This window comes from Heloderma suspectum, chromosome 7 (assembly GCF_057233095.1).
Source record: "Heloderma suspectum isolate Gila_16-S chromosome 7, 16-S_ref, whole genome shotgun sequence".
NCBI classification, from domain to species: domain Eukaryota; kingdom Metazoa; phylum Chordata; class Lepidosauria; order Squamata; family Helodermatidae; genus Heloderma; species Heloderma suspectum.
The window spans coordinates 93,308,047-93,326,598 of NC_139464.1; the positions used below are offsets into that span (position 1 = coordinate 93,308,047).

At 42.8% G+C, this 18,552-nt stretch overlaps 1 protein-coding gene across 4 annotated transcripts in view; it reads left to right on the forward strand.

The window, feature by feature from the left end:
• The window catches only part of MAPK11 (mitogen-activated protein kinase 11), a 75,249-nt gene that overhangs the window by 30,434 nt on the left and 26,263 nt on the right, over positions 1-18,552 (forward strand). For 2 of the 4 annotated variants that reach the window (XM_084810904.1, XM_084810905.1), the window contains exons 3-6: positions 1,449-1,507; positions 6,749-6,860; positions 10,099-10,128; positions 10,264-10,311. In XM_084810904.1, coding sequence (XP_084667030.1) covers positions 1,449-1,507; positions 6,749-6,860; positions 10,099-10,128; positions 10,264-10,311 — 249 coding nt within the window. The remainder of the gene's footprint in view (positions 1-1,448; positions 1,508-6,748; positions 6,861-10,098; positions 10,129-10,263; positions 10,312-18,552) is intronic. The other 2 variants (XM_084810906.1, XM_084810907.1) reach the window with 2 other exon arrangements.

Sequence of the window (18,552 nt, forward strand, 5' to 3'; positions counted from 1 at the left end):
AGTACATACAGGGACCACTTGTTCTGTGCTGCGCACTTCAAAAAGCCAGGACAGTTTGAGCCCCCTTGTTATATTCTTTTGCCCCTTCATTAAGATTCCTTGGACTCAAGGGAAGGCCAGACATACTGTTCTGATATAGGCACATATTGGGCAGCCTCAAGCAAGTTAACTCAGGTAATCTTCCTTCAGGGCAGATAGTAAGAGGACTGGGACACTGGAGGATTTGGGGATTGACTACTGAGGAGGCATTACACCTTCCCCTCCCCTCCACCGGTGCCACAACTGGCTTGGACAATGAGGCCACAATATTGATGACACATTTAAAAGATGGTGCTACGAAACAAAGATAATCATAAAGTCGAGGTGCAGTATATAAAAATGTGTTGATTGAGGCTGAATGTCTTGGTGCAAATACAGAGCAAAACAAATGTAGATCATTATTTGACTATAACATAATGAACTACTAACTATTAATGTCCTGTAACAGGAAATCAGGTATCTTACATTTTACCATCAAATTACCCAAGTTCCATTTTGGAACATACTGATGCCTTATTTTTTAAATTTCAGTGAGCATTCTTTTAGCTAAAAAGGGCTGGGTTTGCTATCAATACACAGGGTCAGTTCAGACATAATAGTGCTGAACAGAACATAATAGGATTGGGCAAGGTTGTGGTTTCACACTGTCCTTCCCTTAGTGTCTTTTCATACTTCCTCTTTTTCAGCAAATTGTAGTTCTAGAAGAATTATGATTATAGGATTCCTGCACATTGGAATTAGAAGCCACGATAAAACATAATTTGATCAGTAAGCCTACTGAAGAAGTGTGCTCGCCATGTTTTGTTTAGATGTAAAATCCTCTCTCCCAGACTGAGCCCAGGGGAATCCATTTCTATATGTTTACAGCAGAAGCTGTGAAAAGTGTGGATTGGCTAGAAACTGATGACATCCCTAACTCACCTTTGCCCTCTCTGAAGGAGTGTGTGTGTGTGTGTGTGTGTAAATAAATAAATAAAATAACTTGATTCTGCTTTTAAGGAAAATTCATCTAATTGAATAAATATACATGTAGCATTTTTAAAATATAAAGGCAGGCAGCCTGTGTGAAGGGTGGGGGGAAAGAGGAGGACAGACTACTGAATTACCTTTCAGTTCGCACACAAGGGCACCTGTGAAATACATTGTGAAGGTAGGAGAAAGATGGGCTTGAGATGGGATGTAGCACGAAGCAAGTCCTAATTTGCATGTATGTATGTTTGCACCCTTAGTGGGCCCAGAATCTATCACAGAGTAAGACACAGTTGATGTCATTAGGCTTAAGTATACCTGACCCTGTGTTGGACTGCCATAGTCTTTGTTCTAGGAGATTGTAGGTACAGGTAGTGGAAATACTGCATTATCTCCTGCGTTTCTTTAGGTAAAATGGAAATTCCTCTTTTCTGTTTCAGGTTATAGGATTACTAGATGTTTTTACACCTGCAGCATCAATAGAAAATTTTAATGAAGTGTAAGTAAAGTTCAACCTAAACATTGACAGTTGGCAAGCAACTAAGATAAACGCTGTAGGTCCAATCCAGCAAGTGTTATGCGTATTTAAGTCCCACTGATTTCAGTGGAACAGTTAAACATGTGCTTGACCTTCTTCTGTCGGAATTAGTAAGACATAAATAATATGGTTTCCTAGGATCAAGGCAGTTGAAATGGGCTTTGGACAGGCATTGGCATCATAATTTCCCATCCATTTGATGTCACTAATACGGTACAAGATGAATGACTTTCTTTTGTTTCTTTCATCCTTTTTTACGTTTCTCTTTTTGGTTCAAACTTACCAAGAGGTGATGTTAATGTTTTATAAACTACAAGGTATTTAAAAAGTATTAAGATGCCATAGGAATGTAACTGGAGGGAAGAAAATTATTTTTGTATGACTAGGACTCCTCTAGAGTCCTCCATTTCTTAAGTGGACACACTTTTACCCAAGGAGTGAACTACCCTCAGGTTGTGGGTGTCATTCACTTAATCAGGCATGCTGAAGTTCTGTCTAGGGAAGGTACATTACATTTTTAAATGGTCAGTAAGAACCTGCATGATGGTGTTTTTATAAATAAGACATTCATCTGTAGTCCCTTGCCTGAATAAGAGAAAGTTATACTGAAAAGTTGCTTCCCTGGATTATCTCATACTCCTTTTTTGAACCACTATTTCCCTATGTTCGGAGTAGGGCACCTGTGCCCCCCGCTGCCACCAGATGCTGTTGGATTACAACTCCCATCATCCCTGACCATTGGCCAAGCTGCCTAGGGTTGATGCTGCATGAGAGTGAGCAAGAGGCTGAAGGTCAGTCAAACAGAGGCGATGAAACCCAGGCCTACAAGAAGAAGAAAAGAGTGGTAGTAGTGGGAGACTCCTTGCTGCGTGGGATCGAGACCCAAGTATGTCGTGAAGACCCGTGGACTCGCCAGGTATGTTGTCTCCCAGGAGGACAGATTAGAGACGTGACTGAAAGGTTGCCTGCACTCATAAAGCCCACTGACAGGTATCCCTTTCTTCTCATCCATGTGGGAACAAATGATACTGCCAAGCGGAGCTACGAAGAAATCACGTCAGACTTTGAAGCTTTGGGAAGGAAACTCAAGAACTTTGGGGCCCAGATAGTTTTCTCATCCATCCTTCCAGTAGTTAAAAGAGGGATAGAAAGGGAACGAAAAATTCTCCAGGTGAATGACTGGCTACGAAGGTGGTGCCGACGAGAGAGATTTGGATTCTGGAACCATGGGCTATACTTCCTGGAAGATGGGCTGTTGGCTAGGGACAGGTTGTACCTCACAAAGGATGGGAAGAATGTGTTTGGCCACAGCATGAAAAACTTCATCAGGAGGGCTTTAAACTGAACCCTATGGGGAAGGGAGATGTAATGTTGGGGGTAACAATGGACGTAGGTGCATGCACTGCAACAGAGAGAACAGCTGTGATAGCGCCCAATAATAGTCTTCAGACACATGTAGGAAGAAAGCCAGACTATGAAGCACATGTTCTTCGATGTCTATATACTAATGCCCAGAGTATGGGAAACAAACAGAACAAACTTGAACTCTTAATACAAGAGGGAAATTATGACCTGATAGGTATAACTGAGAGTTGGTGGGTGACTCTCATGACTGGAATACTGCAATTGAAGGATATAACTTGTTCAAAAAGAACAGGAGGAACAGAAAGGGAGGTGGAGTTGCACTGTATGTGAAAAAATACATATTTCTGCACAGAAATACAGAAGGAGAGCTTGGTAGCCCCATCGAGAGCATCTGGGTTGAAATAAACGGACCAAGAATAAAAGGAACCTGGTGGTCGGAGTCTACTACCAGCCAACCAATCAAGGAGAAGACAAGGATGAAACTTTTGAAAAGCAAATAGCCAATGTTTTCAGGAAGCATGATGTAGTAGTAATGGGGGACTTCAATTTCCCCGATATTTGTTGGGAGACAAATTCTGCAAAACATGGCCCCTCCAGGAAATTCCTGACTTGTGTGGAGGATAACTTCCTCCTACAGAAAGTAGAGGAAGGAACTAGAGGATTGGCTATCCTTGATTTGATCCTAACCAACAGAGATGACTTAGTGGATAAAGTAGCAGTTACAGGAACTCTGGGGGAAAGCGACCATGTTGTACTTGAGTTCTTGGTTCTAAGGGAAGCAAAAGCTGAGTGTAGTCAAACGCGTACCCTGGATTTTAGGAAAGCTGATTTTAATAAACTCAGAACAATGATCAGTAAGGCCCCATGGCAAGCGACGCTAACGAGAAAAGGAGTCCAAGATGGGTGGGAGCTTTTAAAAAAGGAAATTCTCAAGGCACAATCACAAACAATTCCAACAAGAAGAAAAGGTGGAAGACAACAGAAGAAGCCAATGTGGCTTCACAAAAAGCTTAGGGATGACCTGAAAACAAAAAAGGGCACATATAGGGAGTGGACAGAAGGCCAAGTAACAAAGGAAGAGTACAGGCAGATAGCTCAGAATTGCAGGGATGGCATCAGGAAGGCTAAAGCTGAGAATGAGCTGAGGTTAGCGAGGGATGCTAAAAACAACAAAAAGGCTTTCTTCAGCTACGTGCATAGTAAAAGGCAGAGGAAAGAAATGGTGGTTCAGCTATTAAATAAGGATGGCAAAACAACAACAGATGACAAAGAAAAGGCAGAGGTGCTCAATTCCAACTTTGGCTCAGTCTTCTCCCAAAAGAGGGTCTATGACCCCCCTGGCAAAGGCGAAGTACAGGCTGAAGGGGCAGGATTGCCGCTTGAGATCGATAGGCATATGGTCAAGGAACACCTAATGACTTGGAATGAGTTCAAATCTCCAGGGCCAGATGAACTGCATCCTAGAGTCATAAAGGAACTGGCAGAAGAACTCTCAGAACCGCTGTCTATTCTCTTTGAGAAATCATGGAGGACGGGGGAAGTGCCAGATGACTGGAGGAGGGCTAATGTTGTCCCTATCTTCAAAAAGGGTAAAAAGGAGGAACCTGGGAACTACAGACCAGTCAGTCTGACATCAATCCCAGGGAAAATTCTGGAGCAGATCATAAACCAATCCATCTGGAAGCACCTTGACAACAATGCCATGATTACTCGAAGCCAACATGGATTTTTCAAAAACAAGTCCTGCCAGACAAATCTGATCTCATTTTTTGATCAAGTAACCTCCCTTGTAGACGGTGGGAATGCTGTAGACATCATATACCTCGACTTCAGCAAAGCTTTCAACAAAGTGCCCCATGATATCCTGATGAGCAAACTAGCTCGAAGTGGGCTAGATGAAACAACGATCCGGTGGATCCACAGTTGGCTACAGAATCGGACTCAAGGAGTGCTTATCAATGGGACCTTCTCAAACTGGGGAGAGGTAACGAGTGGGGTACCGCAGGGCTCAGTCCTGGGCCCAGTGCTCGTCAACATTTTTATTAATGATTTGGAGGAGGAGGTGCAGGGAATGCTGATCAAATTTGCAGATGACACAAAATTGGGCAGGATAGCTAATACTTTGGAAGACAGAAACAAAATTCAAAGTGATCTGGATAAACTGGAGCGCTGGGCAGAAAACAACAGAATGACATTTCATAGGGATAAATGCCAAGTTCTGCACCTAGGAAAAAGAAACCAAACGCACAGTTACAAGATGGGGGATACGTGGCTCAACCACACTACAAGCGAGAAGGATCTTGGACTTGTTGTCGATCACAAGCTGAAGATGAGCCAACAATGTGATGTGGCTGCAAAAAAGGCAAATGCTCTTTTGGGCTGCATTCATAGAAGCAAAGCTTCCAAATCCCGGGAAGTACTAGTTCCCCTCTACTCAGCACTGGTTAGGCCTCATCTGGAGTACTGTGTCCAGTTCTGGGCACCACACTTTAAGAAGGATGCAGACAAACTGGAGAGGGTTCAGAGGAGGACAACAAAGATGATCAGGGGACTGGAAACAAAGCCCTATGAAGAGAGACTGAAAGAACTGGGCATGTTTAACCTTGAGAAGAGAAGACTGAGGGGAGATATGATAGCACTCTTCAAGTACTTGAAAGGTTGTCACAGAGAAGAAGGCCAGGATCTCTTCTTGATCATCCCATAGTGCAGGACACGGAATAATGGGCTCAAGTTACAGGAAGCCAGATTCCAGCTGAACATCAGGAAAAACTTCCTGACTGTCAGAGCAATACGAGAATGGAACCAATTACCTGGGGAGGTGGTGGGCTCTCCCACACTGGAGGCCTTCAAGACGAGGCTTGTCAGCCATTTGTCAGGGATACTCTGACTTGGATTCCTGCATTGAGCAGGGGGTTGGACTCGATGGCCTTGTAGGCCCCTTCCAACCCTACTATTCTATGATTCTATGATGAGAGTTGGAGTCCCAACAATGTCTGGAGTGCCACAGGTTCCCCAGCCCAGTGCTATTCATTACCATCCTCATGTTTTTGCTATACTATCCCTTTACCTTGGCTTTTGTCCTTCATCTTCAGTGTACTGCTCAGACTTCCATCAAACTTTGTGGGTTGGACAATGGAAGGAGTCTTCCTCTGATGAAAAGAGTTGTTTCATCAGAAGAACAGCAACTTATCCAACCTTGTGATCACAGAATCATTATGCTGAGCTCAGTCACCTCTAGCCCTCTTTGACTGGGTTCACACAACACGCTAATCCACACTCAGTGGTTGAGTGTGGGTTGTTTGTTGAACTGTGTGTTAGTGTTTTGTCCGAACCTGCAATATTTTCCACAAATGCAGTGTGGTTTGTTAACCACTGTGAACAACTCAGCAACAAGCCATGGGTTCTTAAGGTAGCGTTTTTGAGAAAAGTAAGCCACACTGCATGGTTAACAAGCTACCCTCTGGAAAATATCATGGGATTGGACAACATGCTAACTCATGGTTCAACAACAGCCCACACTCAACCACTGAGTGTGGGTTAGTGTGTTGTGTGAACACAGCCAGTGTGTCAACTGACACCAGTTATAACCAGTGTCTGGAAGTCTGAATCATGCTAGTGCCCACTGATCCCAGCCTCACCAAGATCTCTCATGTACCAGCTATTTACCCCCAAACCCCACACTAAATGACAGAGTGAAAATGAATTTTAAAACAATGAAAGCTGCAATCCTATACACAGTTATAGGATTCAGTGGGACTTACTTCTGAGTAGACATGTATACAGTTCTGCTATAAATATCTTCTACAAGCCACAGATAAATTTCTTTCGTATTTACAGGTATCTTGTCACAAATTTAATGGGTGCTGACCTGAATAATATTGTGAAGTGCCAGAAATTGACAGACGACCATATACAGTTTCTTATTTATCAGTTACTTCGGGGACTTAAGGTAAAGCCTGTGAAGATGTGTTTTAAAGGAGGAAGGAAGTAAAATGGTGCATTAGAAAGATTATCTCAATGAAGCTGGAATCTCTCTCTCTCTGTCTTTGCTTTTTAATTAAATTTTTTTTTGCTAGGGCTATTGCTCAGTTAAAGAAACGTAGTTGATTGATCACATTAATCTCAGTTGATTGATCAATTCATTAATGAATTAAATCTACACATATTTGCAGATTTTAAAAAATCTCTGAAGAAAAAGGCAAAAAAGTTTGCACATCACGCTAAGCCACCCTGAAAATAGGCTATAGCCCAACAGACGATTGGTTGCTCTGTGGCTTTTTCCCCTCTAAGTCCCCCTCAGTCCTCTTGCTGGGTCCCAGCAAATCTCCCAGGTGCCTTTGCCGCAGAACACGTCGTTTCCTTGGTCCCTGGTTCAGCCTTTTCTGCCATTGGTCCGCCAGAGTTGCCAGCTACGAGGGAAACTCCCCCCACACACACACACATCAAATTGCCAGAGGGAATTAATTTTGTGAGACCTTATGAATGTGGTAACATGTTTGCAAACTTTAAAAAAAAATGGGGGGGGTCTTTCACGAGAGGGTTGTTTAGCCCAGCATACTGGTATCCCCCTCTTGTCAGTGCCCTTGTCAATTTCATCCACCACTTCAGGACTTGCTTTGCTAGAGAACCCCTTTTTTTTAAAGGCTGCTTCACACCCTACTAGCTGTGAGATATACATGTTGGTTACACAGCAGTGACTGTGTAATCACAGCAGGGATTAGTAAAGATACAGAAATTTCAAGGCAGAGCAAGGAGTGAGGGGGACCAGGAAAGATATGCACATTTCAAGGTAAAGACACACAAATTTCAAGGCAGAGCAGTGAGTGGGATTGGAAAATGCATGCAGATTTCATGGTAGAGTAGTAAAGTGGAGGGGGAAAGTATGCAAATTTCATAGCCACAGATCTGCTCACTTGCACAAGTCCCCCCTTTTTTTTAAAGTTGTGAATGCGTTCCAGACAGTCTCTGGTGTCTTTTCTTCCCAGTTTTTAGGAATACAGGGTGGAGGGTACTGAGAACTGAGGGTACTGAGGGTACTGAGATGAGGGAAGATGGTGGCAGCACTAGCGAGATCATAAGGAGTGGCAAAGGTTTTTGCCACTCTTGCCGGATGGCTCTCTAGCCGTTCCCGACAACCCACACGATGAAGTCGCCCTGCTGGTTTTAGATGTCACAACAAGCCAGCTTGAAAACAAGCCAGCCTAAACAACCTAACAACAAGCTCTGGGTTCTCAGAGTGGCTTGTCTGTGAAAAATAATCCCCATTGTGGAAACTGCAATTCAGTTTCAGACATCACGACAGTCCATCATGGATGAGCATCCATGGTGGATTGTCGTGTCGTGTGAACCAGGTCAGTATCTATTTTCTTTGTCTCAGCCACCTTCAGCATAGTATATATAGCAACCTTCCCTAACCTTGCCGTCCAAATGTTTTGGACTTCAAGTCCCATCAGCCTTAGCCAGCATGGCCAGTAGTCAAGAACGCAAGGAGTTGTAGTGCAAAACATCTGAAGGGCTTAAGGTTGAGAAAAGCTAATATATAGAAAGGCAATTTATAAACAGAATTGACATTGACCTTTGTTTTTAACGCATGTTTATGTTTCCTGTAGTGGGCTTCTCCTTAGAAGGGGCATTCCTTGCTTCTCTCACACACAGGAGAGAATGCCTTTGTTAAGAAGATGCCTGTCATCATATTATATTACTTGTATTAAAATATTAATTCTATTAAAAATAACATTTTAATCCCTAATCATTTTAGTTCATCACAACGTTGAAATTGATCTAAACAACAGAGAGTCTTGTGGCACCTTAAAAGTCTAACATTTGTTACAGCATAAACCTTTGTATGATACAGGCCACTTCATCAGCTGTATAAAGCGTTATCCTGAGTTACAGCTAGGGATGCTGGAGAAATCTGCCATGGACTCAAATGAGGGCAAATTCTAAAGAATCTGACCTCCCGAGTCCATGGTGGACCAGCCACACTTACCTCCAGGTCTGGAGGAGTGCCCGCAGGGTGGTTGTCCAGCTTCCCAAAAAAAACACAACACACTAATGGTGGCTGCCATTAGCTTATAGCAGGAAAGGTGCAGCCGTAAATGGCATATTGTATACCATTTGCAGCTGAAAAGCACTTTCTTTTACCTAAATACAGCCGTAAACAGCTGGATGGATGGGATCTGGTTGTGGTCATTCAGTGGAGAGGGAGAAGAACCCTGTACATGCTCAAGAATGCTCATTTATTATACTTCACATGTCCCAGCGCTGTGGTTGGCCATTGCAAAGGTAGGGTGTGTGTGTGTGTGTGTGTGTGTGTGTATACACATAGAAGATACAGACACACACACTATCTTTTTTGCTGAACCTAAGCAGGTGTATACTGGGACTGTGCGTGTGAGTGATATGTGTGTGTGTGTCATTTGTAACTGATTAGAGATGGTATTGTATTAAGTGGTACACACACACACACACACATACACCCCCATACATACACCCATTATATGTATATCAGTTGGAGCCAGACTTAGATTAATAATAGTTAAGAGTAGACGCATTGAAATCCATGGGACAAGTAAGTCATGATCATAACCCATTGATTTCAGTATGTCTACTCTATTATTATTGCTGTGTTATCCGTGCTTGCCAGGAAGAGGAGAAGAGTACTCCTCTGGAAGGGGCAAAGAATCATATACATCAGACCTTGACAGTTCTGGGATTCCATGCATCTTGGAGAAGGAGAATTTGTTTCCCATCTACAATGCAATATCCTTTCTGCATCCGGGTTGAGAGGTATCTCAACTTGTAAAGTATTCAGAGGTATACCTGATACTCCTCTTCCTTTCCTATTTTACCTTCTCCCAGGAATATATGGCTTTCTAGTTGAAATTTATAGTTTAATTCTGAAGGACGATATTGCAAAAGGCTATCAGTGTTTCGTATCTGACAGTATTAATACTTTAAAATATATATTTGTTGAAGTACAAATTTCGGTTATGGTTACTTTGTGGCATTTTTTGCTTCTTGCTTTCCTCACTGTGTGCTTGATGCGCAGGTGGAAATGCGAGCTAACCTAAATCTTTGTTCTGTAGAAGACCACCAGTCAGAGCGAATGACTGCTAATAGCCATCTTTTACCACTTGCATTTGATTTCAGCTTCTGACCTTACACATTTTCATTTTGTTTGGCAGTATATTCATTCAGCTGGAATCATTCACCGGGTAAGTTGCATCAGTGATATAATGCACCGTGTGCATCATCAGTCAGGCTTGCTGGACTGAAACAGCTATAAGACTAGTTTCACCTTATTAATTTTAGCCCTGTTTTAACACTCTTAACTGTTTGTTCTAATGCAGGACCTGAAGCCCAGTAACCTAGCTGTAAATGAAGACTGTGAATTAAGGGTAGGATTCATGCTATTTTGATTATTTCAGTGAAAAATGGACCAAGTACATTTCAAAGCAAATATCAAACAGAGGAGTGTCTGTTTTTAGGCTAGCATGTTTTAGATGTTACTGTGGTGATAGTGGGTAAGAAAGTACAATCTTTGCAAGAATCTTCATGAACCATTGTTCATTACTCTTTCAGATAAATGTTTGCTGAATGCTTGATCTTTGTACATCTATCTGTTCTAAAGCAATCTAACTATTAAATGAGCTGCTGTGAGAGTTTGGTCCTTTCTTCAAGGATGTAATCCTCTTAGTTCCTAGAGTAACTGCTCATACTCTCAGAAAACATGTTTCCATTTTCAGGCCCTGGATGTCTGGATGAAAGAATAGATATAGTCCAAGGTCTGTGAACCGCCCAGATTGCTTCGGCTATTGGGCGGTATAGAAATAAATAAATAAATGTCAGTCTACTGAAAAATGGTTTCAGTCTTCACCTCAGAGAGAAATTAAAACTCTCAAGAACCAGCCAACAGTATGGAAGGTTAGGGGCACAATTCTACGCATGTTTAGGGGATGGCAGGGATTACTTGGAGTTGGAGGACCTTTTTCCGTCTAAACATACATAGGATTGTGCCCTAAATGTTTGAAGGAAGAAATTGGATCTGAAACTACTCCATACCTATCATTTACACATGCGCTTGGTGGCTGTAACAGTACCTCTCATTTGTTTGGCATGGGGAAAGGTGTGCTTTTGCAGACACTAAGAAGTAATGCAAATTTCATCAAACAAGTAAAGGTTTTCTACCAGAAGGCAAACAAAATACAAATCTTCAAAGCTAGTGAAATGGAAATTGTTTGCCTCTCGAGTGGGTCACCTGATGAAACTGTAGACACACTGCGCTACAGACACTTTTGTGAGAGAGTATCTGGAATAGGGATGTCAGAGAAATCTGTAATGGATTCAGATGACTTCAGGTTTCTATGAAAATGACCTGCAGATTCCACAGTGGGCCAGCTTTTTCCAAGTCACGCGGATTCTGTGGACCTGCAGACCAGTTTTTCACTTTTAGGAGAATTTGCACTAATGAGCACTTATGCAAATGTGCATTAGTTAATGCACAGTATGTCTAATTCGCATTAGTTATTAGCACAGGTAGAATGAAATTAGTGCAAGTCAAATGAGCAGAAGTAGAATGAAATTCTGATTTTAACAATCCGATTCCTTCAGTGAGCAGGCAACAGAATGAAAGAAGCCTAACAATCTGCAAAACACAGACAGAATGGATTTAACAAAATCTGTACATCCCTAATCTAGAAATACATCACTTGTAGAAGTTCACAAACTTCCTCCAACTACAGTAACTGCTAAGTACCACAGTCTACATGTGTACTCTCAAGTACAGGGCTGGATGGGGCAACTGGATGGTTTGAGTGTGGAAGATTATGGATGGGTAATTTCAGAAAACATATTGTATGCTTTAACAACACACATGACACCAGCCCCTCCAGAGCCACTTATGCTTTAAGGTGTAAGCATTAGAACAACTGCAAGAATGGCTGATGCAGCTCTAGTAAACATGAGCTGCAGCCACCTCCCCCATCCTGGAGCCCTCCAAGATGCTTTGGGGTTCACTTCCCATCAGCCCCAGCCAACATAGCCCATGGTCAGGAATGCTGGGAGTTGTAGTCCCAAAATCTGGAGAGCAGGTTGGGAAAAGCTGGAATGCAGTGTACAAGTGTCATGTGGATACTACAATAGTGTCAGCTATTCTAATTCACCAGCCTTTTCTCACAGTGATCTGACTGATGAGAGATAATACAAATTAAATATCCTTGGATGCATTGTTATATATTTTATATCAATGTTATAGAGTCATAGAGTCATAGAATAGTAGGGTTGGAAGGGGCCTACAAGGCCATCGCTTTGCTGAAGTCGAGGTATGTGATGTCTACAGCATTCCCATGGTCTACAAGGGAGGTTACTTGATCAAAAAATGAGATCAGATTTGTCTGGCAGGACTTGTTTTTGACAAATCCATGTTGGCTTCGAGTAATCACGGCATTGTTGTCAAGGTGCTTCCAGATGGATTGCTTTATCATTGTCAGGGTGGACACTGAGCCCATAGAATCCCAGAGTAGTTCTGATTCTGAGGAAGAGCAGTCGCTCCTGGGAGAGGAGCGCGCTCCTCTTTCCCAGGGCCAACAGCTGACGGAGATTCCTCCCACCAGCATTCCTAGTTTAGTTAGCAGTCCAGGGAGTGACCAAGCACAGATAGCAGACTTGGTGGATGCACGACGCAGACAGCGGTGCCAGATGGAGGGCGCAGAAAGGAGGTGAAGTACCAGGTTGGCGCGCAAACAACAGCTGCTCCCAGAGGCTCCAAGGGAAAAGGGGAGGGACTCTCCCTAGTCCTTAAGTTCAGGGGTCTGCCAGTAATTCCCTTTCAAATGGGGACCAACTGTTCCAACTAAAGGCATAGGTACTGTGCTGCTCAGATCTAGTTGCAATCGGTATAGTTGTTAAGTTGTAAAAAAAGAATAAAGCTTCGAAAGGAATTCCTTTGTCTGTGTCTGGACTTGGCTACTGGTTTAGACAGAGAGAGACCTCCAAGGAGCCCTTGACAATCATCTGCTCCAGAATTTTCCCTGGGATCGATGTCAGACTGACTGGTCTGTAGTTCCCAGGTTTCTCCTGTTTACCCTTTTTGAAGATAGGGACAACATTAGCCCTCCTCCAGTCATCTGGCACTTCCCCTGTCCTCCATGATTTCTCAAAGAGAATAGACAGCGGTTCTGAGAGTTCTTCTGCCAGTTCCTTTATTACTCTAGGATGCAGTTCATCTGGCCCTGGAGATTTGAACTCATTCCAAGTCATTAGGTGTTCCTTGACCATATGCCAATCGATCTCAAGCTGCAATCCTGCCCCTTCAGCCTGCACTTCGCCTTTGCCAGGGGGGTCATAGACCCTCTTTTGGGAGAAGACTGAGCCAAAGTTGGAATTGAGCACCTCTGCCTTTTAATTGTCATCTGTTGTCGTTTTGCCATCCTTATTTAATAGCTGAACCACCATTTCTTTCCTCTGCCTTTTACTATGCACGTAGCTGAAGAAAGCCTTTTTGTTGTTTTTAGCATCCCTCGCTAACCTCAGCTCGTTCTCAGCTTTTGCCTTCCTGACGCCATCCCTGCAATTCTGTGCTACCTGCCTGTACTCTTCCTTTGTTACTTGGCCTTCTTTCCACTTCCTATATGTGTCCTTTTTTGTTTTCAGGTCATCCCTAAGCTTTTTGTGAAGCCACATTGGCTTCTTCTGTTGTCTTCCACCTTTTCTTCTTGTTGGAATTGTTTGTGATTGTGCCTTGAGAATTTCCTTTTTTAAAAGCTCCCACCCATCTTGGACTCCTTTTCTCGTTAGCGTCGCTTGCCATGGGACCTTACTGATCATTGTTCTGAGTTTATGAAAATCAGCTTTCCTAAAATCCAGGATACGCGTTTGACTACACTCAGCTTTTGCTTCCCTTAGAACCAAGAACTCAAGTACAACATGGTCGCTTTCCCCCAGAGTTCCTGTAACTGCTACTTTATCCACTAAGTCATCTCTGTTGGTTAGGACCAAGTCAAGGATAGCTGATCCTCTAGTTCCTTCCTCTACTTTCTGTAGGAGGAAGTTATCTGCCACGCAAGTCAGGAATTTCCTGGAGGGGCCATGTTTTGCAGAATTTGTCTCCCAACAAATATCGGGGAAATTGAAGTCCCCCATTACTACTACATCATGCTTCCTGAAAACATTGGCTATTTGCTTTTCAAAAGTTTCATCCTTGTCTTCTTCTTGGTTGGGTGGCCGGTAGTAGACTCCAACCACCAGGTTCCTTTTATTCTTTGCTCCATTTATGTTGATCCAGATGCTCCCGATGGGGCTACCAAGCTCCTCCTCCTGTATTTCTGGGCAGAGATATGTATTTTTCACATACAGTGCAACCCCACCTCCCTTTCCATTCCTCCTGTTCTTTTTGAACAAGTTATATCCTTCAATGGCTGTATTCCAGTCATGAGAGTCATCCCACCAAGTCTCAGTTATACCTATCAAGTCATAACTTCCCTCCTGTATTAAGAGTTCAAGTTCGTTCTGTTTGTTTCCCATACTCTGGGCATTAGTATATAGACATCGAAGACCATGTGCTTCATAGTCTGGCTTTCTTCCTACATGTGTCTGAAGACTATTATTGGGCACTATCAGAGCTGTTCTCTCTGTTGCAGTGCATGCGCCTACGTCCATTGTTGCCCCCAACATTACATCTCCCTTCCCCGTAGGATTCAGTTTAAAGCCCTCCTGATGAAGTTCTTCATGCTGTGGCCAAACACATTCTTCCCATCCTTTGTGAGGTGCAACCCATCCCTAGCCAACAGCCCATCTTCCAGGAAGTATAGCCCATGGTCCCAGAATCCAAATCTCTCTCGTCGTCACCACCTTTGTAGCCAGTCATTCACCTGGAGTATTTTTCGTTCCCTTTCTATCCCTCTTCTAACTACTGGAAGGATGGATGAGAAAACTATCTGGGCCCCAAAGTTCTTGAGTTTCCTTCCCAAAGCTTCAAAGTCTGACGTGATTTCTTCGTAGCTCCACTTGGCGGTATCATTTGTTCCCACATGGATGAGAAGAAAGGGATACCTGTCAGTCGGCACATGGATGAGAAGAAAGGGATACCTGTCAGTACCTGTCTCCTTTGTCTCCTTTGTCTCTTCAACCACTGCAACTCCCCTGGCCACATGTTGTTTGTGTTTTACTGACAATTGTACACTGGTACAACATTGATTTACTGGAACTGGTCTAAAATGTTTCAGCATAAATTTTTCATCAGTATATGATGTGCATTGCTGTTATGTCTTCAGAAGTTTTTAACCAAATTATATATCTTCTGTCACTGGAAACCTAAAGTTATTGAAGATGGAAAGCAACAGATGTATTTTGTTGATGCATGTGATAGTTTGGTATGTATTTGACAAATAGATCATCATTGGTAGATCACATTGAAGTGGTGGCCATCTTTGAAATCTCCAGTTTTGGAAATGTTCCCCTAATAATAATTTTCCCTATGTTATATGTTCGGTACATTGCTTGTATGGATTAAATAAGATGGGGTTGGTTTCTTTTGCAATTAGTCTGATGTCAAACTAGTTTACAACTGGACTACTATGGCTATAATTGCAGTTCAAGACTAGTAGTTTGAAAAGAAGATACATAATAACTAAAATGTTATGGTAATACACATACCAACCAACAGGTAGAAATAACTTTTGTTCTCACTTGATGGATGATCGGATTTCTACTGATTTGATTAGGGATGCTCATATTTCTGGCTTTCCTGCTAACATACCAAGTCCCACCTTAGGAAGTCTTGATTAATAATATTTCTATCACACTTTTTGTCATGTAGCATGAGAGAAGATCTTCTATTAATTGATATTATTTATGTATATTTTTCTTCCACTCTATTCCAAAGGAGTAATGATCACTTTTAAGAACAGAGGCAAATATAAAATCATACATATAAGTCCCAATCCAGAGATCATCACATCCAATAGCAGCAGCATATGCTCATCACTATGTTTACATTTCCAGTCCAGCATGGGAAGTAGCAGGCGCAGCTGCCAGGACTGGATGCAGTAACCCAGCAAGGGGTACGATCTCTGAAACAAGGGGACTTCTGTGGGGATCTGATCCAGGATGGAATCTGTGTTCAAGAAACATCCTACAGATCACAGTTACTGAAGCATAATGACTGAAACACTAAAACAATCCCTTTCCTATTAAACAAGTTTATTGATGGATGGGCTATAAATATCAAAACAAATACAAATAATAAAATTCTGGATTTAATTAATCTTCAGAGAAAAAGGAGCTTTGTAACTGTAAAGCAGCTACCAAAATGCTGTTCCGTGTGCCCTAGTTATTTGAAACTAGCACGTGGCTTGTGGGTCTTAACATCACCTCTTATTGATCTTAGGGATTGCTATGAGATATAAGGAGACAATCTCTAAGATATGTACAGCTCAATATGTCTTTTATTGAAACTAAAAGTGTCATCCTTTGGCCTGTGTTTCATTTCATTTGCTGGTTATTCTCCTACCTTGTAAATGTAAAACTTTCTCAAAAATAAATGATTAGGGAGGGGGAAAACTGAAAGAATGCTGATCTAGTGTTATGTTTCATATCAACCTTAAGTTTCATGTCAAACATAATTTTACATGATTAGATGTTTTGCTGTATCCCTTATTTGACTTTGTGGACTTTGTGGATTTTGTCTGTATCTCTGCATGGCTGTTGTGGCCTGCAAAACTCACCATAATATATAGCGCTTCTGTTTATGTGGTGGAGCACACTCCTCCCATATACCATGCAGGTGACCTGACACCCAGTTTACAGGATGCATCTTCCCTCACCCCCCAAATAGAGCACCCTTTTCATGTAGGTCATGTGTGTGATGAATGGGAGGGTTGTGCCTGCTCCTCCACCCTGTGAAGAAGAGCACCAGTAAATACTATGGCCGAGAAGCATGTGCACTGGAATTAATTGGTGTATGGATTACACTGTTCAAAGCACTTAACTGTTCCTGAAACGATTCAGTTAGGCTACACTTCCTGAGTGGTTGAAGTCTCTTATAAAAATGGTAATTAAGTTTGTAGATTATTTAAGTGCTGTTGAAAGTTTGCCCCAATCGCTACTTGTATCTGAGTATATGATAAAAGTTTGATTGTCATAGAGAATGTTTTTATTTTCATCCCAAAACTATGGCACTGGTTTAGAGAACTGTAATATATTATAGGGGGAGGGCCTGATCTTGCAACACATTGGACCAGTTCCCATGTCCAATTCTGGAGAATCCTGGGTTATCGTGATCAAACAAATGTGTTGCGCATGCTGCTTGATTGGCCCACTTGGCTCCACCTGCTAGTGGGAGTGGCTCAATAAGGAAGGGGCCATAGCACAGTGGTAGAGTGCTGGCTTTCCATGCAGAAGGTCCCAGGTGTGATCCCCAGCATCTTCAGATAAGGCTGAAAAAATTCCTGCCTGAAATCCTGGAGATCTGCTGCCAGTCAGTGTTGACTGTACTGGGCTAGATGGATCAGTGGCCTAACTCACTGGCCTGGTTCACATGTAATGACAACCCAGAATATGGATTCATAGATCATAGAATCATAGAATAGTAGGGCTGGAAGGGGCCCACAAGGCCATCGAGTCCAACCCCCTGCTCAATGCAGGAATCCAAGTCAGAGCATCCCTGACAAATGGCTGTCCAGCCTTGTCTTAAAGGCCTCCAGTGTGGGAGAGCCCACCACCTCCCCAGGAAATTGGTTCCATTCTCGTATTGCTCTTACAGTCAGGAAGTTTTTCCTGACGTTCAGCCGGAATCTGGCTTCCTGTAACTTGAGCCCATTATTCCGTGTCCTGCACTCTGGGATGATCAAGAAGAGATCCTGGCCTTCTTCTCTGTGACAACCTTTCAAGTACTTGAAGAGTGCTATCATATCTCCCCTCAGTCTTCTCTTCTCAAGGCTAAACATGCCCAGTTCTTTCAGTCTCTCTTCATAGGGCTTTGTTTCCAGTCCCCTGATCATCTTTGTTGCCCTCCTCTGAACCCTCTCCAGTTTGTCTGCACCCTTCTTAAAGTGTGGTGCCCAGAACTGGACACAGTACTCCAGATGAGGCCTAACCAGTGCTGAGTAGAGTGGAACTAGTACTTCCCGGGATTTGGAAGCGATGCTTCTATGAATGCAGCCCAAAAGAGCATTTGCCTTTTTTGCAGCCACATCACATTGTTGGCTCATCTTCAGCTTGTGATCGACAACAAGTCCAAGATCCTTCTCGCTTGTAGTGTGGTTGAGCCACGTATCCCCCATCTTGTAACTGTGCATTTGGTTTCTTTTTCCTAGGTGCAGAACTTGGCATTTGTCCCTGTTAAATGTCATTCTGTTGTTTTCTGCCCAGCACTCCAGTCTATCCAGATCACTTTGAATTTTGTTTCTGTCTTCCAAAGTATTAGCTATCCCTCCCGATTTTGTGTCATCTGCAAATTTGATCAGCATTGCCTGCACCTCCTCCTCCAAGTCATTAATAAAAATGTTGAAGAGCACCGGGCCCAGGACTGAGCCCTGCGGTACCCCACTCGTTACCTCTCCCCAGTTTGAGAAGGTCCCATTGATAAGCACTCTTTGAGTCCGATTCTGTAGCCAACTGTGGATCCACCAGATTGTTGTTTC